The sequence below is a fragment of the Sceloporus undulatus genome, chromosome 7 (genome assembly GCF_019175285.1).
Source record: "Sceloporus undulatus isolate JIND9_A2432 ecotype Alabama chromosome 7, SceUnd_v1.1, whole genome shotgun sequence".
In the NCBI taxonomy this organism is placed as follows: Eukaryota; Metazoa; Chordata; class Lepidosauria; order Squamata; family Phrynosomatidae; genus Sceloporus; species Sceloporus undulatus.
Genome location: NC_056528.1, coordinates 23833576 through 23855862, shown reverse-complemented (window position 1 = coordinate 23855862; position 22287 = coordinate 23833576). Strand labels below are relative to the sequence as shown.

Sequence of the window (22287 nt, the reverse complement as noted above, 5' to 3'; positions counted from 1 at the left end):
CCAAGAAAGAGAGTGACATCCAGTCCTCTCTTTTCTGGCTTGAAAACATCCTCTTCACGTAGAAATCCAACCGGTATTGATCCAACAGCCTTGTCTTGTTACTTGCTGTTAAATTTCTAGAATAATTAATGTTTTTTAAATATATATTCTTTAATTTGGGGCAGGAGGGAGCATCAAATCGCTGTGCATGGAGACTGCATTTCAAAAGTTGCCGGCCAAACCCCACATTTGCTTCAAGCCCAGATCTGTCCCATTAATGCTGATAAGACCTCGCCCCTGTCGAAAACAGTTTTCAACACCTGACGCATAGGAACACCTCCACATTTCACAAGAACGTTATTCATCCCTGTCTTTGTTGTCCCTCCTTACCTCCCAGGAGGCTTGGTTAACATACGTGGCTCTTCCTCCCCCCCCCCCCCCCCCGTTTTATCCTTACAACAACCCTGCGAGGTAGAGGCCGGCTCTAGTTGGGGGTGATAGGTAGAACTCAGGGCTTGGATGTCCCAGGTCTTATGGGGTTTGGTATTTGTTGCTGTGATTTTGAAAAACGATAGTGCTTTATACACATCCCGGTTTTCATCTGTCCAGTTTTGGAAAGTATGGGGTTCAAAACTCCACTCCAGTATGGAAACCCACTGGTTTCCATGTTGGACCAGGTCTCCATTAGATGAGGTTTCATCTCTCAGATATGGCAAGCCCCTGGTGACCTATGGGCAAGTCACACTCTCTCAGCCTAAGACGAAGGCAACAGTAAACCTTTGAAGAAATCTGACCAAGAAAACGATTCCCAAACTCTGCTGTTCCCATTGTTTTGGATTTCAACTCCCAGAAGCCCCAGCTTGGCCAACTGTCAGGAATTCTGGGACTTGACGTCCTAAACATCTGGAGGATCAAAGTTTGGGGATCACTACAGAAGGTTATCATGATCCGGGGTCCACTTGTAGACACAGTAACAGTGGAACCAGTCTGGGGTAGTGGTTTCCATGTTGGACTAGACTTCCATTAGACCAGGTTTCATATCTCAGATATGGCAGCCCACTGGATGACTTAGGGGCAAGTCACACTCTCTCAGCCTAAGAGGAAGGCAATAAGAAGCCTCCTCTGAAGAAATTTGACCAAGGAAACCCTGGAAGACCACCATGATCTGGAGGCCACTTACACATAGTAATGGAACATAGCATACACATAGTAATAGAGCATGTGTGGTGCAGTGGTTTCCATGTTGGACCAGATTTCCATTAGTTGAGGTTTCAAATCTCAGCCATGGCAAGCCACTGGATGACTTAGGGACAAGTCACATTCTCTCAACCTAAGACAAAGGCAACAGGAAACCTCCTCTGAAGAAATCTGACCATGAAAACCCTGGAAGGTCTCCATAATCTGGAGTTCACTTGAAGGAACTTAATGTAGTGGTTTCCATGTTGGGCCAGGCTTCCATTTTGGTGAGGTTTCATCTCTGAGCCATGGCTACCCACTGGGTGACCTAGGGCCAAGTCACACTCTCTCAGCCTCCTCCAAAGGAATGCCAACCAGAAAATCTCACCCGAAGTGAAAGTCCCTTTGAAAGCCCATCCTGACGACAGTGCCAAGGGAGAACTGGAGAACCCTTGTCCTCCTTCTGCCAGAAGATGCTCAGAACTTTCCAGCTGTCAGCCTCTGGAACCTCTTCCCGAGTAACCATCCAAACAGAACCTTGGCCTCTCTGTCCCTCACGGCAACAGCCTCCCTCCGGACACACATTCTCCACAATGTGTGCTCCTGCTGCCAAAGCGGCCCAGATGGCAAGCTTGCCCCTGGGCTTCCCAAAAAGATTATGCAGCAGTCCAAAATCTTTTACCCCCAGCATGAACCGTACCCTCCGAGAACGATAGACCGACCCGACGCCCAGCTGAACCGACCCTTCCCGGCTTTCGTCCTTCCAGAAAACTTGGCCGCCGTTGGTAAGAGTAATGTTTCCCATGGGTTGTAGCCAGACACATTCAAAGCTTTGAGTGGTTGCCACAAACTGGGTTTAAGACACTCCAGAGCTTGGAAACGTCCCTGGGTTTAGACATTCCCGCTGGCCGGGGGATGCTGGGAGTTATAATCCAGAGGGAAATAACATTTAAGTGGCGTGGCAATTTGTGGGCAAGACCATTGCGTTGACAAGTTGCACACAAGTGCCACCGTTCTCTCAGTCTGGTTGTTATTGCTGAGATGCATGGCTCACTCCAAAAAACACAGAGGGATTAACTGATGCCGCATGTCTCCAAATAAATCCCTTCTTGCATTAAATTATTTTCTGTAGGAAGTCCCAACAGGTGGGTGAGGTTGCACATAGTTTATATCCCCCTTCTCCCATAGCAAATATGACTTGATTTAGTCACCAACCCATTGAAAACAGCATGGAAAATGGTGCACAAACACGTCTTTTCTGAGACACACCAAATAAAACCAGACAAGCCCTCTGAAGTCTTGCAAAGAACTTGCCACAAAAAAACCCAGGTATACCTCAGTTAACAAAGCCTCCAACAGTGATGCTCCTTTTTACAAAGTCTTTTTATGTCTTCCTTGTCTTCTGTCTAGCTGGAGTTTTTTCCAGCAGCATTGGCATTAAGAGAATGGTGAAGGAGGACAGGAGAAACACAGACGCTTGGTGCTGGGTTCAAGGAGCATGCGCAGAGTAGACAATGCAATAAAACCTGGGTTGAGAAATAATATGGTTCTACTTTAACTCAAACAACTGCAGCTGTGTGTTTCTGGCCACAACTGGAAAGGGACACAGTGGCTTTCCTCCAGAATCCCTTACTGAGCGTGCATGAAAAGCAAAACAGAGAAACTGGGAAAGATGAGCTGGCCTTACCAGCTGCCCCCAGTATGTTCACCAAAGCCAAATCTAAGCATAAAAGGAACAATTAGGAGAAAGCACCAAAACTGCAACATGGATTTAGACATGCAATGATGCCCCAGGATCAGACAGTTTGGGGTGGGAAATTATTTCACTTTGAAGCCTGGTGTCATTAGTTCCTTCCCAATACTAGGAGCATATCTCCTATTGGAAAGCCATACACTTCCAAGGAAGGTGATGAAAAACACATGCACAGACCATGCAACTGTGCATGGAAAAATGTGCATGTAAAGGATGTGCATGCATGGAAAATGCCCACAAATTGGTCTTAGGCAGTGAGGGAAAGAGGTAGAAATGTATAGACTGGCGTAAAATACAAAAATAAACATAGGTTAAAAATTTAAAAAATTAGCCATGTTAGCCTGTAGAATCAGAATGCAGAGGGATTTTGTAGCACCTTTGAGACTCACTGAAGGAAAGAAGTTGGCAGCATGAGGAGCTTTCCTAGAGTGCAGTCTACTTCCAAATGCATATGAGGAAGGAGATGTAAGTCTATCAAAGCTCATGCTACCAACTTCTTTCTCAAAGTTAGTCTCAAAGGTGCTCCAAGACCTCTCTGCATATAGGTCAAGAATGTGCATATTGCGGCATGGGGGACTATGTAAAAAGAATCCCAAGGGCAAGGAAGGCCAAGGGGTTCCAGCTAGTGGGATTTGGAGTCATGGTAAGGAACAATGGGAGTTGCAGTCGAGCCACCTCTGGAGGGACCCAACGTCCCCACTAAGGCCTCATGCAAAGGCCGCCGGATCAAGGCTTGAGAGACAAAAAAGACGAAAGAGTGTGCAGTCCACGGAAAGAGGGTGAACGTTCTTCTCTTCGTGTTGCAGGGGTGCCCAACCTGTTCCATCCCCCAAATCAAGAGAAAGAGATTTTCGGGACGCCCCCGGCAGGTAACGCTTATGCGGTGCGTAGAAGAGAGCCAGTAAGGCAATGGGGAGGCATGGCTGGGCGGAGGGCCAGAAGGGAATGGACAGAGAGTCCGCACAGCAATAGGAGCGGGATGCAGGTGGGGTTTGTCCAAAAATGAACAGGGAGGAAACCAACAGAAAAGCAGCACTGGTTGTCAGAACAATGCCTTTTGACCAAAGACATGTCTCTCCCTCCATCATCCACCACAACTCTATACCTGTCCAGCCTCCTCCACCGTCTTCTCTGTCCTCCAACTCTTTATTTGTTCACCATCTGCCATATTAATCCACTGATCCACCTAATAAACTCTCTATTTATCAACCTCCTTTCTCTTTCCCCTCCATCCATCTCATCCATCTGAGGATCTCTTGGCTTGATCTGCACTGCAGAATGAATGCAGTTTGATACTGACTTTTGTCAGCTGAGATTTGCCCATTCAAATCAGGACGATGCAAGAGGTCAAAGCTAAGAAGAACTTTGAAATCCAAAGAGCAAACAAAGCCAAATCTAAGCATTGAAAGAACAATGTGAAGTCAAAGGCTTTCACGGCCCGAATCCATCGTTTTTCGTGGTTTTTGGGGCTCCGTGGCAGTGTTCTGGAAGTTTATCTAAATCCACGTTGCAAAGCATACATACAACAGTTTTGATGCTTTCTCCAAATTGTTATTTTTATGGCTTTTTTGTGAAGTTTTCTAGCTATGAGGCCATGTTCTGGAAGAGTTTATTCCTGATGTTTCGCCAGCAGCATCTGTGGCTGGCATCTTCAGAAAATGATGCTGGCGAAACATCAGGAATAAACTCCTCTAGAACATGGACACATAGTCCGAAAAACCCACAAAAAACTATGGATGCCGGCCATGAAAGCCTTCAACTTCACATGTTGTAGGTATCCTTTGCAACCTGGATTTAGCTCTGCAAAGATGCTTTGACAGCCGCTCTGGAGGGAGGGGTTCAGTTGTGTAGCTGCGTCTTCATGCCTGGCAGAATGGGGTTGGATTGGATGGCCTTTGGTGGTCCCTTCCAACACTAGGCACCTTTTCCTCCTGCGTTTCTCCTCCTGACTCTTGCCCTCCTCTTCCCAGGCTTCCACATGGCTCCCTGCGGGTGCTTTTTTGACCCCAGGATCTACCGCATCGAGTGGGCAACGGCCAACTTCGTCCAGCCCTCCATCTACAAACTCTCCGGTGGGCCGGTCCCACAGAACACGTACCTCCTGGACAGTCAGAAATATGTCCCCTACCACCCGGCCTACCAACCCGTGGCCGCCACCAACACCTCCCCTTACGTCTTGCCTTTCTTCAAACCCGAGGGGCCTCCTCCAGCCACTGCCCCTCACTTGACGGACCCTGCGGGCGGCCTCCTTGGCCCCTCTGCCCACCTCTCCCCCTTCGTGGACCCCCCTCGCCTCCACCCGGCTGAGGGTCTCGGGCAAAGTGACGTCCACAAGCCCCCAGCCACCTTTCCCAGACCAAGCCTGATCCAGGCCGCAGGGGCCTATGAATCTCTGGAGCCTGGTCAGGATCCGTCCTTCCAAGTCTTCCAAAGTTTCTCTGTGGAGGAAGACACGGAGCTCAAAGAAGGCCCCACAGGCCAGGATTTTACTGAGAAGAACACACCGGTGCCAAAGAACCACCTGGACGAAGGAAGCACACTTGGGCCGCCATATGTCCAAGCCACAACAGAAGCAGAGACTTGTCCAGATGTGGCCGCCATTGTGCCAGAAGACCAGGACGAGTCCTTTGACCTTCCCGACAAGGTCCTTTTGGAAGTGGCCATGAAACTCTTCGACTGTTCCCCGGTGAACTCAGACACGGAGACGTCCCTCGACGGCTTCAGCCAGCGGCCTCAGGAAGAGAGTGGCCTCTCAGGTGAAGACTCCTCGAGCGACATCCGTTCCCTCAACCTGCCCGACGAACTCTTGTCTTTTGACTACAGCGTGCCGGAAATCCTCAGCACCGTCACGAGCCTGGATTACCTCTACAACGTGAACGCTTTCGGGGAGGAATCACCCTGGGAGAGCCGCCCGTCCTCTGCTCAGCCTCCGCTCAAGAACCCAGAGTCCCATCCGGAGCCCGAGGAGAAAAACACCAGCAAAGCGCCGGCCGGCAAACCCAAACAGGGACTCAACCCGAGCAGCAACGGGGAAGGCCCCGAACCAGAGCTGGCCTTGCACATCGGCTAGTGGGGCTAACGGAGCTGTTTTCGCCTGGTCAAAGGGCAGGGGCTGGTCAGACCCTGCCGTTTTGTGTATTAAAAACCCAGACAACATGTGTGCTTTTTATACACTTGAACTGTCCTTCTGTCTGGTAGACTCCAAAGACATAGCCATGTTAGTCTGCAGAAGCAGTCTGCAGAGAGATCTTGTCGCACCTTTGAGACTCACTGAAAGAAAGAAATTGGCAGCATGTGGAATTTGGGGCATCTGAGAAATGCATCTGAGGAAGCAGACCAAGTCTAGGAAAGCTCCTGCTGCCAACTTCTTTCTTTCACTGAGTCCCAAAAATACTGCAAGGTCTCTCTGTGTACTGTCCTTCTGTCTGTTGGGGAAGGGCTCACAGTTACTAGAAAGTTTCAAGCTGCTGCAGGGAACAGTTTCACCTCTGTTACTTCCTCTGTCTGTCCCATTTCTTCCAGAATCATGGGAGTTGTAGTCCCAAAATAATCCCAAGAAAATTAGGAGCAGGACAGAAGGAGGGAAGCTAAGGCCTGAACTGGGTATAGCAGTCATTTAGCCTTTCCAGATGTGGTTGGACTGCAATACCCATCAGCCCACTGGACAAGCATAGAACCACAGTTGAGGAGTGCTGGGAGTTGCAACCCATTAACATCAGGGAGGGGCATAGGATCCCTTTCTTAGAGTCTCTAGAGACTTTCCCTTACTAAAGTTGGCCTCCAGCAAAGATGGAGAGTGTTTATTGGCTGCTGTAAAGAAACTCTGCTAACCATTAATGACTGCAAAACCAACATTATGGCAGAAGCTTTTTTTCTGGTCTTGCCATGCCACAGAATGTCCAGCAGAGGGAGACAGTGGTGCAAGTTTGGGAAATGCCCTAAACTCCAAAGTAAAAACAAAATTGCCTTTAAGAGGAAAACCAATGAGAGTTATATTAAGAGGAGGCATTATATTATATATTATTACATTAAGCAGCCCTCAGGGCCTAAGGGTTTGGAAGAGGACTTCCAAATTTGGGGCAGAGGGATCCCCCTATCCATGGATGCCCTGCCTTCTCCCCAGACTAGGACTTGCAAAAGGCAGAAAATGGCAATGAAAACACAAGCAATTTAACAACAGAATCAAAACCATTTAAACTCTATAAAGGTTACAAACACTGTTTTGTCAACAGTCAAAGCTTGCCGGAACAGAAAAGTCTCCATCTGCTGCCAAAAGGACAGCAAAGAAGAAGCCAGAGGGATTTGAGTAATATTCCTTTGTCCTTCTCTCTCTCTCAATCCCTGGTTGCTTTATGACCAGAGTTTCTGACCTACCTTTCCTTGGAGAACAAAGATGATGGCTTTCCCTATTCCTTCTGCTGTTAAATGACCAACACCTGTAAAAATCCCCCTTTCCAAGCCATGAATTAAAGGCAACGGCAAATATATCCATACAAATATATCTCCCATCCAGAAATGTAACTATAAGGAGAAAGGAGGCTAAAATGAAGGCACTGTCTCTCCAAGAAGAATCTGCAAAATGGCATTATCCTTCACTCCTCCAGATTTCTAGCATTGCAGGGATTTAAAACTTCAATTTAAGCATTTTAAAAACAGGGTTTAAAAACAGGCGAATGTTGCAGAGAAGGGTTCAAGGTGTGAACGCGTCTCCCTGGTTTTACTCCCTGCAAGGCTAGAAATTCGGAGAGCAATGGGAAATTTCATTTGCAGGGGACTAAATTGTTATTAGAAAGGAAAACGCCTTCATTTATTCCTGCCACGTCCTTCAATAAACTCAAGTGGGGGATTGTGGTTCTCTTCCTTTATCCTCAGAGCAGCCCTGCAAGGTAGGCTAGTCTGAAAGAGACAGAGGCTGCATTGGCACTGCAGAAATAAAGCAGTTTGATATCACTTTGGCTCCATCGTACGAATCTTGGGATTTGTAGTTTGTTGCGACACCAGAGCTCTCTGGCAGAGAAATCTGAGCACCTTCCAAAACTACAAATCCCAGGATTCCATAGCATGGAGCCATGGCAGTTAAAGCGGTGTCAAACTAGACTAGTTCTGCAGTGCAGATGCAGCCAGAGAAAAACCAGTGAACTTTCTTGGCTCAGTGGGGATTCAAACCCAGATTTTTCCAGTGCTGTCACCATTAAACCAGAGTAGTTTCCTCTTCGATATGGAGACCTTAGCTGGAAAGGCACTCTGCACATGTTCTGGGGCACCCTTGTCTCCGCTGGCTCCTGGTGCTCTCTGCATCCTGACCGATGGAAATAAAAGCAGGAGGCTGGGACCTTCCTCCTCTCTTTTGCACCAGGCTTTAAAACCAACTTTGGCCTTTTGTTTGGCATTATGGAGCAAAGGAGCGGATGCAGAAAGTAGGAGGATAATTCCTCTCTTCCTGATAGGAGATACCCATTAAGCCCTGCTGATGGCATAAGAGATACCCATTAAGCCCTGCTGATGGCATTGGACTACAGCTTCCACCATCCCCACCACTTGCAGGGACTGATGGGAGTTGCAGTCTGCATTGGAAAGGTCAATGGTTGTCCACCTCAGAGGCCAACTACCTGCTCCGCGAATGGTGTGAATGACAATCGTGTTGCATCTAAAGATGTGGCCCCAATGGGGAAATTGCAAAAAAGGAAGGGGCAGCCAGGCTTTGAACACAGTGTAGATTTATTTGGCAAATTGGGGGACAGAGAAAGGGGCCATACACCCCCCTCCCCACATCTCCCCACAGAAAGGCGCATTAACTTGAGAGGAACCAAGAGGTCTATGGGGAGGCAGGGGGATGCCATCACAGTGGTGTTGTCCAGGGAATCCTGGGGAAAAAAGGCCTGATTTGGGTGGGATGGAGGGTGTTTTGGGGGAGGCTGACAGGAAGCCCCTCTCCCCGCTATTGCCCCCCTCGCCCCCTTTTCAAACAGTCCTGCGGTCTGTCCTGCCAACCAGTTAAGGCTTCGCGTGAAAGAGCGAGGCAGAAGAATGGCACCAAGAGTCCATTGGCATCCTTGCATTGGCCACCAAGCATCGTCCTGATCCACCAGCGAGTGCAGCTTCTTCGGCCTTTTCTGCGAAGACAAGGGAACGCCAGGAGGAAGCAAGGAGCCACTCGCGATGCCAGAATGAGCTTTGGAAATCATTTCTGTCCGGTTTCGGAGCAAAAAAAGGCACCTTCCTAGGGTCCTAGATCTCCTGCAATGAGGGTCCTGGATCGCTGCGTTCGCGCTTCACAAGGGGCTCGCCGGTAGCGCAGCGGAGATCGCCCTCCCCATCGCTCCCCTGTTCGCTGATGTCATCTAAGGAGAAGAGAAGAAAGGAACTAACTGGTCAGTCCCAAATGGTCACAGCCTCCCAATAATTTTTTAGCCTTGATTTCATCCATCTGTCACTGAATGGTACCTCGACCCGCAAAGAAAAACCATCAATTCAGCAGGTTTATCCTCCTTTCTTTCCCTCTCTTCCCATGACTTTCTCATACTGTTTTGGTGGGAATGAGGGAGAGGGTGCCTTTTAAAGTTCAGACACAAATCCAAGACAGATCTGCTGACATGGGAGCCCTTGACGACCGAATCCCAATCGAGGGATCTCCCTCCCCACCATTCCTCCATTCCTCCCCATAACCCCAAGAAAGAGGAAAAGTGAGAAAGGAGCAAAATACCTTTTTCCAGGAGAGCGGGAGACAAAGACGCAAGGTCACTGAACTGGAGAAAAATGAGAAAACAAGCCATTTTCAACTGTCCTGCCCTTGCTTGTGAACAAAAATAATTTTACATCATTTTCACATGGGATATTTTGACACATTTTCACCCCAGGATTCACCAGGTACCCAATATTTCCACAATTATAGACACTTTCCTATATTTAAAATGTGCATTAAAGACCTGCTTTCAACTTCAGTTTTTTTTTTAAACAGTTAAACAAACTTTTCTTGTTTTTCGGTATATAGTTTGATTTTAAATAAATATGTTTGGGGTGTGGTAGACTTTCTCCCTGGTAACCTACTATGGACTTGAGAAAAAACCCAAAAGGTGCATTGGGGTCAAAAGACCAGGAAGCCCCAGATTTTGTTCCTGTTATTTCTGGTTTCATTTTGGAGATTCATACACATTTTGGTTATCCAGGAATATTTTTGCCAGCTCCTGATATAGTTTATCTTTGCCCATTAGAAAATATGGAAGAACAGGAACAAAACCTGGGACTTTTCAATCAGTCGGGATGCGCCCCCCAAAAAGTCTTAGAAAACCAAAAGTGGATTTATGAATACGTTCTGTTTCGTTTTGCGGGGAGGATATGTGGCCTATGGAAGATCCCCAAAAGCAGGAAACCAGGTGACCGAATCCATGGAGTCTACTCTTCGGAGACATCCCCAGAAACGCCCTCCCTGTGTGGTGGGACATCCCTGCCATCCAGCTGAGTGCCAGCGTCCCTCTGGAGTGGCCAGGAGTCCCCTCCCCAACTTGGGCTGGGGGGTTTCCCGTTTCCCACCTCTCCCATCACGGCAATGGGGGTCTCCCCTGTGGCCTGGGCCACGCGATGCTCCACCAGGTAGAACATGTATTCGTCATACAGGAGGCGGATGAGATGGAAGGAGCCAAAGCTGGCTGCGCTTCGGAGGGTCAAGTCGCGGATCACCATGGAGCTGCCAGGAGAGGAGAAAAGGGAAAACGTATTGGGAGGTGCAGGATTTAATTTACTGATGGTAAAAACAACAAGGAAGTTTCAAAAGAAACTGGAGGTAGTTGCCTTTGGGCAGCCCTTAGGATTGTCTAACAATTTGCAAGGTGCTCTGAGAGCATTTCTAAAGAGTAGGGTATAAATACAATTAACAATTTGGGCACTAGTATTTATTCAGATTCAGAGGTTAAACTGGTCAAGGGATCAGAGTCAATGGCGAGGAAGGATCAGGACTTCCCTGGGACTGCCCCATTGAAGGCAATCAATATATATGTTGCCATGTGCCTTCAAGTTGACTCTGACTTTTGCTGAGCCACCACATAAATGGGATCCCCATTTAGCCAGCCATGAGGGATTGGATCACCAGCTGGGGATAGTCTGGGTAGAATTAGCTTTTTAGGGTAGCCCTCGAAGAAAGGGGTGTATGCTATCCCCTGCTTCTTACCACCTGCTTTATCCATTTACCACCAACAAAGTGGAGACATATGTGAGCATTCAGGACCCTCGGGGAGACCTGGAACATGACCTGGCTCCATCGCAGGGGAGAGCGGTGAGGGTTACCTGTAGAAGGACCACTTCAGGAGGAACTGCCGGGCAGCCTTTGGGAAGCCCTCCCCGCCTTCGTGCTGCTTCAGGACCTGGGTGACCACGTTGTCCAGCCAGCTGGCCCACTGGTCCAGGGAGCTCTGTTGCTGCAGGGTCAGCTTGAAATCCTGCTCCAGCTTCTGCACCAGGCCCTCCTCACACTGGCAGACCCATGAGGCTTGCTCCTGTCCAGGAGAGATGCAGGGAGGGAGACACACAGAGAAATTACAGGGCTGCTGTTCTCTCTTTCCCAAACACCTCTCTGAGGCCACACTGGACCCATTGGACCACCCCCATAACACCCTCCTTTGGTGGCACCCCAACATTTCCCCCACTTGCTTTCTCTTTGGAAATGCCTTTCTGTTGTTCATTGTTGTTGTGTGCCTTACTGTGGTTTCCAACTTATGGCAACCCAAAGGAAAACCTAGCATGGGGTTTTCTTGGCAAGTTTCTTTAGAAAAGGTTTGCCATGGTTATCCTTTGAGGCTGAGAGCGCGTGGCTATATAGTGAGCAGGGAACCAAACCCTGTTCTCCAGAGCTGTGGTTCAACACTAGAACCACTGTGCCATGCTCCACCCTCTCACAATTGCCTGCCTGGCTCTACTATTCTGAGGTTTGCGTTGCCACAATTTTGCTTTGGTTTGTTGTTGTTGTTGTGGATGAGGATGATTTGGCAAGGTGACTGCTCCAGACTCACCTGGACATTGGCAAAGTCCACTCGGTTGAGGTCGCTCAGCATCTGGTTGATCTGGGAGGTGTTCTGGAGGACGGCCCGCGCCGCCTGAGCCAGGTGGTTGAGAGAGGTGTATCGGCGCAGGGTCTGGGCAAAGGCACCCACCACACCCACCTAAGAAAGGAAGGAAAAGAAAATGGAAAATGTGTCATTCCCCCCCCCCCCCCCGTTCCCTGATTGCCTATTGCTCAGAAGGAGTGGTAATTCCCCACTGGAGCTTGCCCATTTTGAGGTCTTCTGGGGCATCCTTCTCTTTGTCCCACCATCCTCACAGCTACCTCTGGTGGGACCATGGCCTTCCCCATGCGATTGCTCCCAAAATCTGGGACCCCCTCCTAGAGACCGACCCCTTCCTTGCTATCCTTCCAAAGGCAGATGAAGACTTTTTCCTTTAGACGGCCTGAAGACTCAGGTGGGAAAGGACTTGAAAAATGTGATGCACATTTGTGCATATTTATTGTTTTTTCTTTTTAATGGCCATGCTTTTAACTGCTTTTTGCTGAAAGGTTAATGATGTTTTTTCCCCACTTTTGGATATTGTGTGTTTTTTAATTGTTATCTGTTAATAATTTTCATTAGTTGCCTTCAGTCCCAAACTGGGGAATAGCCAGGAAATTAATAAGATTATTAATAATAACATTATTAAATAAAATTAATAATAACAACCATGTTCCTACATGCTTCTGAGGAAGTAGGTTTAAGTCTGAAACCTCATGCTGCCAACTTCTTTCTTTCAGTGAATCGCAAAGGTGCCATAATTTCCCTTTGCATACTGATTTCCCAGACTAACATGGCTATCCCTTTGGATCCATGTTCCTATAGCTCAAGGGTGGGGAAAGCATGACTAAGGATGATGGAAGTAAAAGTCCAATGTATTTGGAGCTGGAAAGGCTAAAAGGGAAAGAGCTTTGTGTGCTCTCTCCAAGGGTATGTATCCAACCCTGGACTTCAAAAATATATATTTCAGTTTTTAAAAATAGAGCCAGGGTTCGTGTCTCAACATCTGTGGTCCCATCACTTCCACATTCTCCAATGGAAAATGGAGGAGTCAGAAGGAATGGTTTCTTTCAAAATTAAGACTGTGCTTCTGTGTCTTACCTTCGTCTGGATGATCTGCTGGGGGAAGTCGCTCATGGCGTTCACCAGCCAGCCTTCCAAACTCTTGGCGAAGTTGCGGATGGCCTGCGTCAGCGTACCTGCAAGGAAGGAAGCCGGCCGATGAAAAAGAAGAGGGGCACGTGTGCGTAAGGGTTTAAAACTATTAGCCAAACCCTCCGATGAAAGCCAGCCTTGAAAAAACCCAAAGAGCTCTTCTCGATGGACCCTCTCACATGCTTCCCAACTCTCCTGATCTGGCATGGCTGGTCCAGATTAATCCGCCGTCTTCCAACTCATTCAGCCACTTTTAAAATGTCTCAATTCATCTCTCCACTTTCTTCCTTGGTCCTCAGCCAGGGCCATACAAGGAAAGGCCAAGAGGTTTTCTTTTTGGCAAAGGTGCAGGAGAGGAAGGTGGTTTGGCCATATTCTGTTGCCTTCCAACTCACCAGGAACGGGCCGGAGAACATCTGGGATCAGGACCTCCACCAGCGTCTGGTACAAGATGTGGTCGCAGCTCCGCATCCAGGCCATGATGGGGTCATACTTGCACATGGCGATCAGCTTGTGCCGCGGGATGACCACCTGGCAGGGCTCATCGCTGGAGTGGGAGGGAGGCAAAAACAACATCAGTGGGGCACCTTTGACTTAAGGCCCAACTTCAAAACGGTGTTCAAAGTGCTGTAGTCATTTTTGGAGGGTGGGGATGGGGCTCAGCAGCTTTAAAATTTGGACTAAAACCCAGAGCAGATCCACCACCCCATGGACACACCAGTCTCCAGCCACTGCTGATATGGAGCTGTGTTTCCTGAAGCTGGTTCCTTGCCAGCAGCACTCAGCAATTATCCCTTTGACTCACATCCTGACTTTCATAGACACGGACCCATACATTTATAAAAACGTAATTAAACAAATAAAGTACAGCTAATACAGATTAAGGATGTAATTATTTACCAACAGATTCCCAAAGGCAGCAAAGAGTCATTTTTAGCCATTTTCTTTCTTCCACAGTTGTTGGATTCATAATTTGGGACTTAATCTGCACAAAATTTGCACATGGTTCTTTTGTGCCCAACGCAGCCTTTTTCTGTGCAGGGGACAAGTCTATTCAGCACAGAAAACACTATTTTTACAGAGGTTGGATTTTTCCGAAGAAATGTAATGTGGTCAGGATTTCTGGGGGTCGGACAGAGGAGGAGTGCTGTGTGTTGCTTTCAAGAAGCCATGTGTTTGTTGGTTTGTTTGGTGCATTTACCTGGAGGCATCGCTGGAGAGGGACTCTGAATTCCAAAATGACTGCCAGAGCTTTTCCACGAAGGCGAACTGCAGGCTCATGACAACGTCCACGTTGGCCTAGGAAGACATTGAGAGACCTAGTGAGTGACATACCACTACAATAATAATGATGATGACAACTGCAGGGGCTGTGAGCCCATGTACCCCTCTGGGCTGCTTCTGGCTGCCCAACTCTCGACTCACCTCGCAGTGCCGCTGGTAGAGGATCTGCAGGGCTTTCACGTCGCTTGGCTCGATCCCGTCCTGCAGCAGGAGGTTTTCCGAGTCGAGGGCCGGGAATTCGGGAAGAACGCGGGTGACGTCTGCAAATGGAGGGAGGGCAAAGGAGAGGGATTGGGATGCAGGGAGACACCAAGCAGAGACTGGATGCAATTCCAACACTTCATTTGGTACAAAGGATGGCAGACGTCGGCTGCAAGAAGGTAAGCCTTATGGGTGCCGGATGGATCCTTTGCAGGTTCCCAGTCCTTTAGCAGATGACTACAGTGTCCCTTCGGAGCAAAGGATAGATTTTGGACCCTAAACAGCAAATTCCACCAGGCTAACACGAATTGATAATGGCTCTCCTAGGCTGGGGTATTTCTCACACATTCTCACCTATGAACTGTTGGTGATGTTGGCTCTGAGCTGCCACCGACTGCTCTGGAGTTGTTTGGAGGCCACTGTTGGAAGTCCCTTCTGTTGTGCCATCCAACTTTTGGGAAGGCCTGAATCTACAAAATGGAAAACATCACCTCTGAAATGCAGCTCCTTTTAAGTTTAAGAAAACCATGTCCCCTTGAAAAGCATTAGGAGGGAAGGAAGGTGTAATAACTTGGTGCTATTCTAGTTCTCCTGAGTCTCAAGAGTTCTAATTGCCTCTGAGCACAAGCAGAGTGCATCTGCCCCCCAGATACTTAAATGCCTCACCTCCTTCCCTCCCTCCCAAAAGAGCAAAGGACCTCTGAGTAGATGCTAATGTCTGACTATTGCATCCTTACAAATGAAGATGAATTATTTCCACAATTTTCTCCTTGTTAGCGGAGAAAATATTTCTGCACTGTTTCTCCCTGTTTATCACTAATGCTTTGTAAAATGTGTAAAAATCCCTCATGTGGGTTTTTGCATGAGGATTTGGGGATAGATACATGTGTCTTTTTTTCTGCAAGATGGGTGTTTTCCCCACCCCCTCCCAATCCTGTCCAAAAAAATATTCACGCAAAACAGCACCTTGGACAACAAAACCATGAGGCGCTTTTTGGTATGTGTAAGATTGCTATTTTGGCACAAGATCTTTTGTGTAAGATGGCTGGTTTTTGGCATAATATTAATCAGGCCAAACAGCACCAACTCAGATGAATGACTGTGACCAATAAAGACAAATTTGAACATTTTTTTTCTCTTTTTGCACAATCTAGGATGTTCCCCCCCCCATGCAACTTCTAGACAACCCACTACAGCCCCCTGAGCTCCATTCCTGGGCTTGTTTTAAATGGATAAATCTCCATGAGAACTAATAAGCCGGTCTATTTTTGAGCAGCGGGATACCTAACCTTTGTTTCTGGTGGACAGGCTGCTGCCTCATTGCCATGTACTGAGCATCTTCCTGCAAGCGGTTGAGAGGAGAGTCTGGCTTCAGGCGGATGCCATAATAATGGTACTTGGAATTTCCCCTGGAAAGCAAAGGATTTTCTTTTCATTGCTTGTCAGGCTAGATTGTTAAATTCTTGCTCTCCAAGGACAAGAAGTCTCCAAGGACAAGAAAAGCCTCTCCAAAAGAATATGGCAGTGAGGAGTGTGTACAAAATGGCTTCCAGGCAATGGGAAGTTCACTCGACAGGCACAGAACCCAGGGGTCTTCTGCAATGAAAGCCATGCATCTGTTGCAAGGGAACAGTGTGGCTGAAGAAAAGGGAGGTTCAAAGGCACCCAACAAACCTGGTACCAAGGCGGCGCGTCCTCAGCCCCATGAAGACGGAGCGGATGAGCTTTCCAAAAGAGGCGGCGTTGACCGGGTCCAGCTTGTGCTCCTGGCAATGCCGGAGGTAGTGACTGTAGAGAGAGCTTCGAGGCAGGCTGACCCCTTCGGCCGTTTCGTAATTGTCCAGCAGCCACTGAAGCTGGTGAGAATGGGAGGAAAAAACTGAAAAATTAGAACGAGAGGAGGAAACAGTGGGAAGAATGGGGAAAAGAGACTCAAGGAGGGTGAATCAAACTATGGGAAGGCAGGAGGCATCCCAAACTCAGTGCTGTTATTCTTCTGTGGAATAGGATTCTCAGCATCCGCACCTCCTTCCCTGTCTTTCCAACTCTCGTCCCTTCAATGCTTGCATTAGGAGCTGGAGGAAGGATCTAGCTTCCCGTAGCATGGTTTCAGAGAGTCCGAATGCCAATAAGGTGTTCAGAGAAACTGTCATGTTAGTGGAAGAGATAGCAAAATATCTCAACCATAGATATCCATAGATCTAGCAACTGGCTTCTCGTGAGGTGGAGAGGGATGATGGGCCTCTGATACACATTTGTCAGACCCTCCATTTCCGTCTCAGGAGCCACCCTTCTCTGAGCATGAAGTCAATGCAGAAAGGAAGAAGAGGAGGAAAAGCATAATGAAGCAGAGGGACTGTGATGGGATTCAAAGTGAAAGGCATGGATCCAAGAAAGCATTTCTGGAAGGGGACGGAAAGCCCAGAAAAAGCCAAACTCCCGACAAGCTGCACCATGCGGCATGCGGCGTTACAACCAAATGGACGTTAGGAACTTACATGGCTATTCAGCAAGCTGCTTTTGTGAGACGTTATGCCTTCATTTTTTTGGAGGTTTTCGATCGCCATTTCCAGCTGGGAAGGGCAGCAGGCCAGAGAGAAGGAGAGAGAGAGAGAGGGGGAAGAGAAAAATCAGATACTCTGCAAAAGCTAAAAGGGGAGACACCCGTCGGGTGTTGTTAACCAGCCAGCCCAGACTCACACTTCAAGCTCTTCCCACCGGAACAGGCAAAAATTAAACTTTGGCACAGCAAAGGGAAGCAGAAAAGTGACAGAAAAGAGGGACCGGGTGGAAAGGCATTGCAAAAATAAAAAGGAAGGGTAGAGATGAGAGCAAAAGAAACAGAGCACGAAGCAAACCTTCCCACTGTAAGGGCCAACTCTTCATCCCTCCTTGATTTGCAAATAACGTTTTCAACAGGGAAGGAAGATAAATTTGCTAAAGTTCCAGTGGACCTTGCCTCTGAGTAAGCCATCAGATGGGATCATGTCATTCAAACTACTAGAAAACTACAAACTCCAGGAAATTCCACCTAAACATTAGGAAGACCTCCCTGGTGGTAAGATCCAATCGATGGTAGAAGATGCTGCTTCCTCGGAGGACAATGAGGTCTCCTTCTTTGGAGGCTGTTTTTAAACAGAGACTGGATGGCCATCTGTCAATGGGGATGCTTTGACTGAGAGTTCCTGCATAGCAGAATTGGGTTGGACTGGATGGCCCTTGGGGTCTCTTCTGGCTCTATGAGTCTAACTTCCCCCTCAATGCTGATTTCTAAAGCCCACTTACCAACAAAAGAAACAACCCGCCTGAAGCACTGTTGCATCCTCAAAGCTTAAAGCTCCCCACCCCAATTTAAACAAAAGGCAAGTGTTTTCCCTGACTGCGGTTCCTGCAATCCAGGGGCACCTACCGTGGCTGGAGAGGATCGTGAGGCATGCGAGGAGAGTGTGGGCCGGGCGTTCTCCATCCGGCCGTGGAGGAGATAAGCGCCTGGCCCGGGGACGATCTGGTTCCCCCCGACGTCCACCGTGAGGCCCACCATGCCATGGGAGGGAGGCAGGGCCGGCGGGGAGGGTGCCCCGGGGCTCACCTGGGCAGAGCTGCCCCCTCCGCCTCCCTGTGCCTCGAAGTAGGAGGTGGCACCTCCAGCCCCTGGGGCATAGATCTGGGCTTCGGCGTTGTAGGAGTAGGCGGCCCGTCTGGCAGGAGGAAGAGGAGAAAGATATGAGACATGGGGTTGCAGCTGGCCTACAACTCTGGGGTCAGGACATCTGTAACACTGGCCCCTATACTGGGCAAAACAAGCAGGGAAAGGTGCCACTGACTGCTCTAGTCAATGGGAAGCAAGACCAGAGAGGTTTTGGGACTGAGTCAAGGGGGGTCTCTGAGGACGACTATCTTATTCGGGGAATAGGCTGCATCCACTCTACAGAAATAATCCAGATTGGCACCGTTTTAACTGCCATGGCTCAATGCTATGGAATTCCAGGAGTTCTGGTTTGTTGTTGCACTAAAGCTCTCTGACAGAGGAGCCTAAACATCTCTGTTGTTGTGTGGCTCCAAGTCATTTTTGACTTATGGCGACCCGAAGGCAAACCTATCACAGGGTTTTCTTGGCATGTTTCTTCAGAGGGGGTTTGCCATTGCCATCCTCTGAGGCTGAGAGAGTGTGACTTGTGGAGTTTTTAATGCTCAAGCAGGGAATCAAACCTTGATTACCAGAGTCATAGTCCAGTGCATTACACCGCAAAACTACAATTCCTAGAATTCCATAGCATGGAGCCATGCCAGTTAAAGTGGTGTCAACCTGGACTATTTCAGCAATGCAGACGCAGCCGGAGAAGAAGCCTGGTGGGTGGGAAGAGAGGCATGCAAACCTACATCGTCCCGTTGGTGTAGACGGCCGCTTCTCCTCCCTCCACATACTGGACTTGCGCCGGGTAGATGTGCTGCACCGTCTGCACCTGGAAAGGAACAAGGCGCAGGTTGAGGTTCAACCAATATCCAAAAAAAGGACAACGAGGAAAAGACACACTCTCTCCATCCCTAAATCATGCCTACTTTGCACCTTTGCTTCAGAAAACATCCCCCCCCCCCATATTACTCAAAATATTTTGCTAGTTTTCATGCTCTGCATTTGCACTTTTTTGCTCTGTTGCGGGATGTGCATGTTTCTTTTTAAAAAATTATTTAATTCTCCTTGATAGTCTGATCATGGTTTTAATTTTTTCTGTAGTTTTCCAGCCAAATGTGCCGGTTTTAACTCCTGCAAAGTGCCCTGAGTTCCAGGAGGCGAGGAAAATGCAGGATACAAAGACCATAAATACAAAGAAACGGCAGCAACAGTGTAATAATAATTTGGTTTCCAAGAAACATTTTTGGTTGTAAGGGAATGTTTCTGTTTGTTTGATGTATTAAATAAGCTTTCTGCAACTGTATGTGACTCATATCTACAGAATTTGTGAATAAACCAGTAACAAAATATTCATTTCCCTTCCAGGATGGAGATTCTATGAAGGTTTGGGACTGGATAAGGAGAGGGCACTCTTGAAATGCTCAGAGGACCTCTCTCTTTCCAGATGCACCCAACTCTCCATGTCCAAATGAAGAAGATGTTTGTTTCAAAATGGCAGCAAATTTATGGCTTTACTGGAGCAATTTGCCAATGGACAAACCAGTGTGCTTCCACTGAGAGCAATGCTTTGGAACAGCGGCTTTCCCATGCTCCACAATACATCCAAAGGCACAAATGAACAACCATGAAGAAGAAAATGCCCGTTCCCTTTGGATTCACTCGGACGCTGAGTCCTGAGTTCGAACAAAATAACAGTTACCTGTTGGTGGACCTGTTGGATTCTGGGAAGGGCCAGCGGCTGCATTTGGACACCTTTCGGGGTGGAACCAGTTGCCTGGACCAAAACTCTCTGTGGCAGCGAAAAGGAAAATTAAACATATATAATATTTACACTCTGCAACCAGAAGATGGGGAGAGAGACGTAAAAGTTGTGGAAATTTTGAAGCACTGGGAGGAAAAAAACACTGGATTCCCCTCTCCCTTGGAAAAAACGATGAGAAAGTTTTGGAAAAATTAAAAAATATATACAATATTGACAAACACAGACATCCTTTACAGCCTGAAAATCACCCCATTGCTTTAAAAACATAACATTCATTGTACATAACTTTGGCATAGGGAGGATGGGAGTTATAGTCCAACACAAGGGAAGCTTGGCAGGTCAGGAAGTGAGTTCAAGTGCTGCAACCTGGACTTCAGGGGCCTATCAGCACATCCCTCCTGGAGTTGACCCACTCGGTCAACTGTTAAACGACGAGTCAACATGTAGGTAAATCCCATGGGTTTCCTTTAGGATGGGACCAAGCGGAGAGTTTTTTGGCCGCGGGACAGAGAGCAGACTTGCCTGGAGCATGGAAAGTGTGGCTCTTGGGTCTCCTGAAGGGAGGCAGTTTACCTTTCCCATCCCCAATGTCATTTGGGTTATAAAAGGAGTCGGTCTGGGTTGGGCCAGGGCTTTACCTGTTGGGACGCAGGCACCGGTTGAACCACGGGAGCCTGGACCGAGGCCGAGGACCGTAGCGCCACGGGGGCCGCCGGGTCGGAGACGCCTTCGGAGGTCTGCATCCTCACTTCTGTGGAAAACAAAAATGGGGGACACGGTTTTTAATTAACAGCGGAGGCTAATCCCTTTATCCATCACAGGTGGGTTTTCGAAGAGTGTCCCTCTCTAAAATGCCAACTGACTAGACTCCTGCAATGTGCTCCGTGTGGGGCTGCCCTTGAAGGTGTTGTTGTTGTTATTATAATATCTATTTTTCTGTCCTTCTTCTCAGTTCAAGACTCAGTTAAAAAACAGTGGGAAATGCACGTAACAGTGGTGCTAACAAGAGATCAAACTATCCAAAATTTTAAAACCACATAACACAAACCGACAAAAGTAATTAAATACATGCACAACACAAACAACAAATAGAAAATCGAGCACATTGCATGAGGACCATCACACCTAAACCATCCGTCCTCAAACGCCTGTCAAAATGGAAAACGGAAGAGGGAAGGGGACAGTCTCACCTCTCCAGAAAAGGCCCCCCAAAGAGGGAAAAGTCTCCCCAACAGATCCTAAACTCAGGCAGGGTCCTAAGGAGGCATTTGGTCCTTCCTAGAGACATACAGGGCTTTGTGGGCCAAAACCAGCACTTGGCAACATAGGCATCCACTCTGATTAGCAATCTGGGTATTCAGAAGCTATAGGGTCTTTGCAAAATGTGGCAACCTGACCTTGTTGGGTGCGTACTTTAGAAACCATTCCGTTGCTGAACTTGTGTCAGCCGCACTGGCTTCCGATCTGCTTCTGAGCTCGGTCCAAAAGTGCTGGTTGTGACCTACAAATGGGTTTGGAGCCAGGAGGTTGAAAAGACCATCTCCTGCTGGGATTTGGAGAGGAGGCAGCTGGTGGGTTCCAGGATCCAACACCCTTCGCAAAAGTCACTTTTCCCCCAAGCTCGGCTCTTGTTGACTGAAGCTTTACATTGCGGGGAATGTTGTCCAGTTGGAAACCATCCTTTCTTTTCCTTTTAATTCTCTCCCGGAGGGCAATTAAGGAGCAAAACCTTTAAAAAGCGGCCGCCGGTCACAAATAGAAGCCGCCTCTTGCGTCAGCAGCAGCCTCGGTGCGGAGCAAACGCGAACGGCGGCGGCGGCAGACATTCAGGACAGATGGAGCCCTTGGAAACCGTCTCTGTTTACCCTGCACTGCCTCCGTATCCAAGCAGAGAGCATGCAAGAAGAAGACCAATGATTCAAGAAATAATCACGCAACAAAACACGATGGAAGCAGGGAAAGAAGAAAAGGAGAAGGGTGGCGGAAGAGGAAGGTGGGGTCTGTTTCTGGGATGGCTGTTGGAAAAGTAAAAAAGGGAGAGTTGTGTAGTGGTTTGAGCCTCCAACTATGGCTCTGGAGACCAGGGTTCAAATCCCTATTGGGCCAAGAAAACCCACTGTGTGGTCTGGGACAAGTCACACTCTCTCAGCCTCAGAAACCCCTCTGAGCAAAACTGGCGAATGAAGCCCCATGACACCTTCTGAAGATACCAGCCACAGAAGCAGGCAAAACATTAAGAATAAATCATTCCAGGAAGTGGCCAGAAAACCCACAGAAAACTACAGACGCCGGCCATGAAAGCCTTCGA

At 48.2% G+C, this 22287-nt stretch overlaps 2 protein-coding genes across 3 annotated transcripts; one reads left to right on the top strand and one right to left on the bottom strand.

Annotated features, from left to right (window-relative positions):
* The first annotated feature begins 1749 nt into the window (after positions 1-1749).
* On the top strand, positions 1750-6077 carry PRR22 (proline rich 22). The gene is made up of 3 exons (XM_042478790.1): positions 1750-1940; positions 3715-3777; positions 4879-6077. Exons 1-3 carry the CDS (start codon positions 1814-1816, stop codon positions 5976-5978), a joined length of 1290 nt encoding a protein of 429 aa, XP_042334724.1. The 5' UTR covers positions 1750-1813; the 3' UTR covers positions 5979-6077.
* Positions 6078-8620: 2543 nt separating this feature from the next.
* Positions 8621-22048, bottom strand: RFX2 (regulatory factor X2). 2 transcript variants are annotated; one of them, XM_042480522.1, is made up of 18 exons: positions 21377-22048; positions 20618-20730; positions 19917-20006; positions 18964-19046; positions 17993-18281; positions 17082-17156; positions 16258-16439; positions 15873-15992; positions 14938-15053; positions 14524-14642; positions 14300-14397; positions 13494-13645; positions 13045-13142; positions 11911-12060; positions 11189-11397; positions 10439-10592; positions 9612-9654; positions 8621-9249 (listed from the first exon to the last, which is right to left on the bottom strand). In XM_042480522.1, exons 1-18 carry the CDS (start codon positions 21402-21404, stop codon positions 9137-9139), a joined length of 2232 nt encoding a protein of 743 aa, XP_042336456.1. In that variant the 5' UTR covers positions 21405-22048; the 3' UTR covers positions 8621-9136. The 2 variants fall into 2 exon arrangements, with proteins under 2 accessions (XP_042336456.1, XP_042336457.1); XM_042480523.1 differs by having other exon boundaries at positions 18173-18281; positions 21377-22047.
* Between the last annotated feature and the right edge of the window lie 239 nt (positions 22049-22287).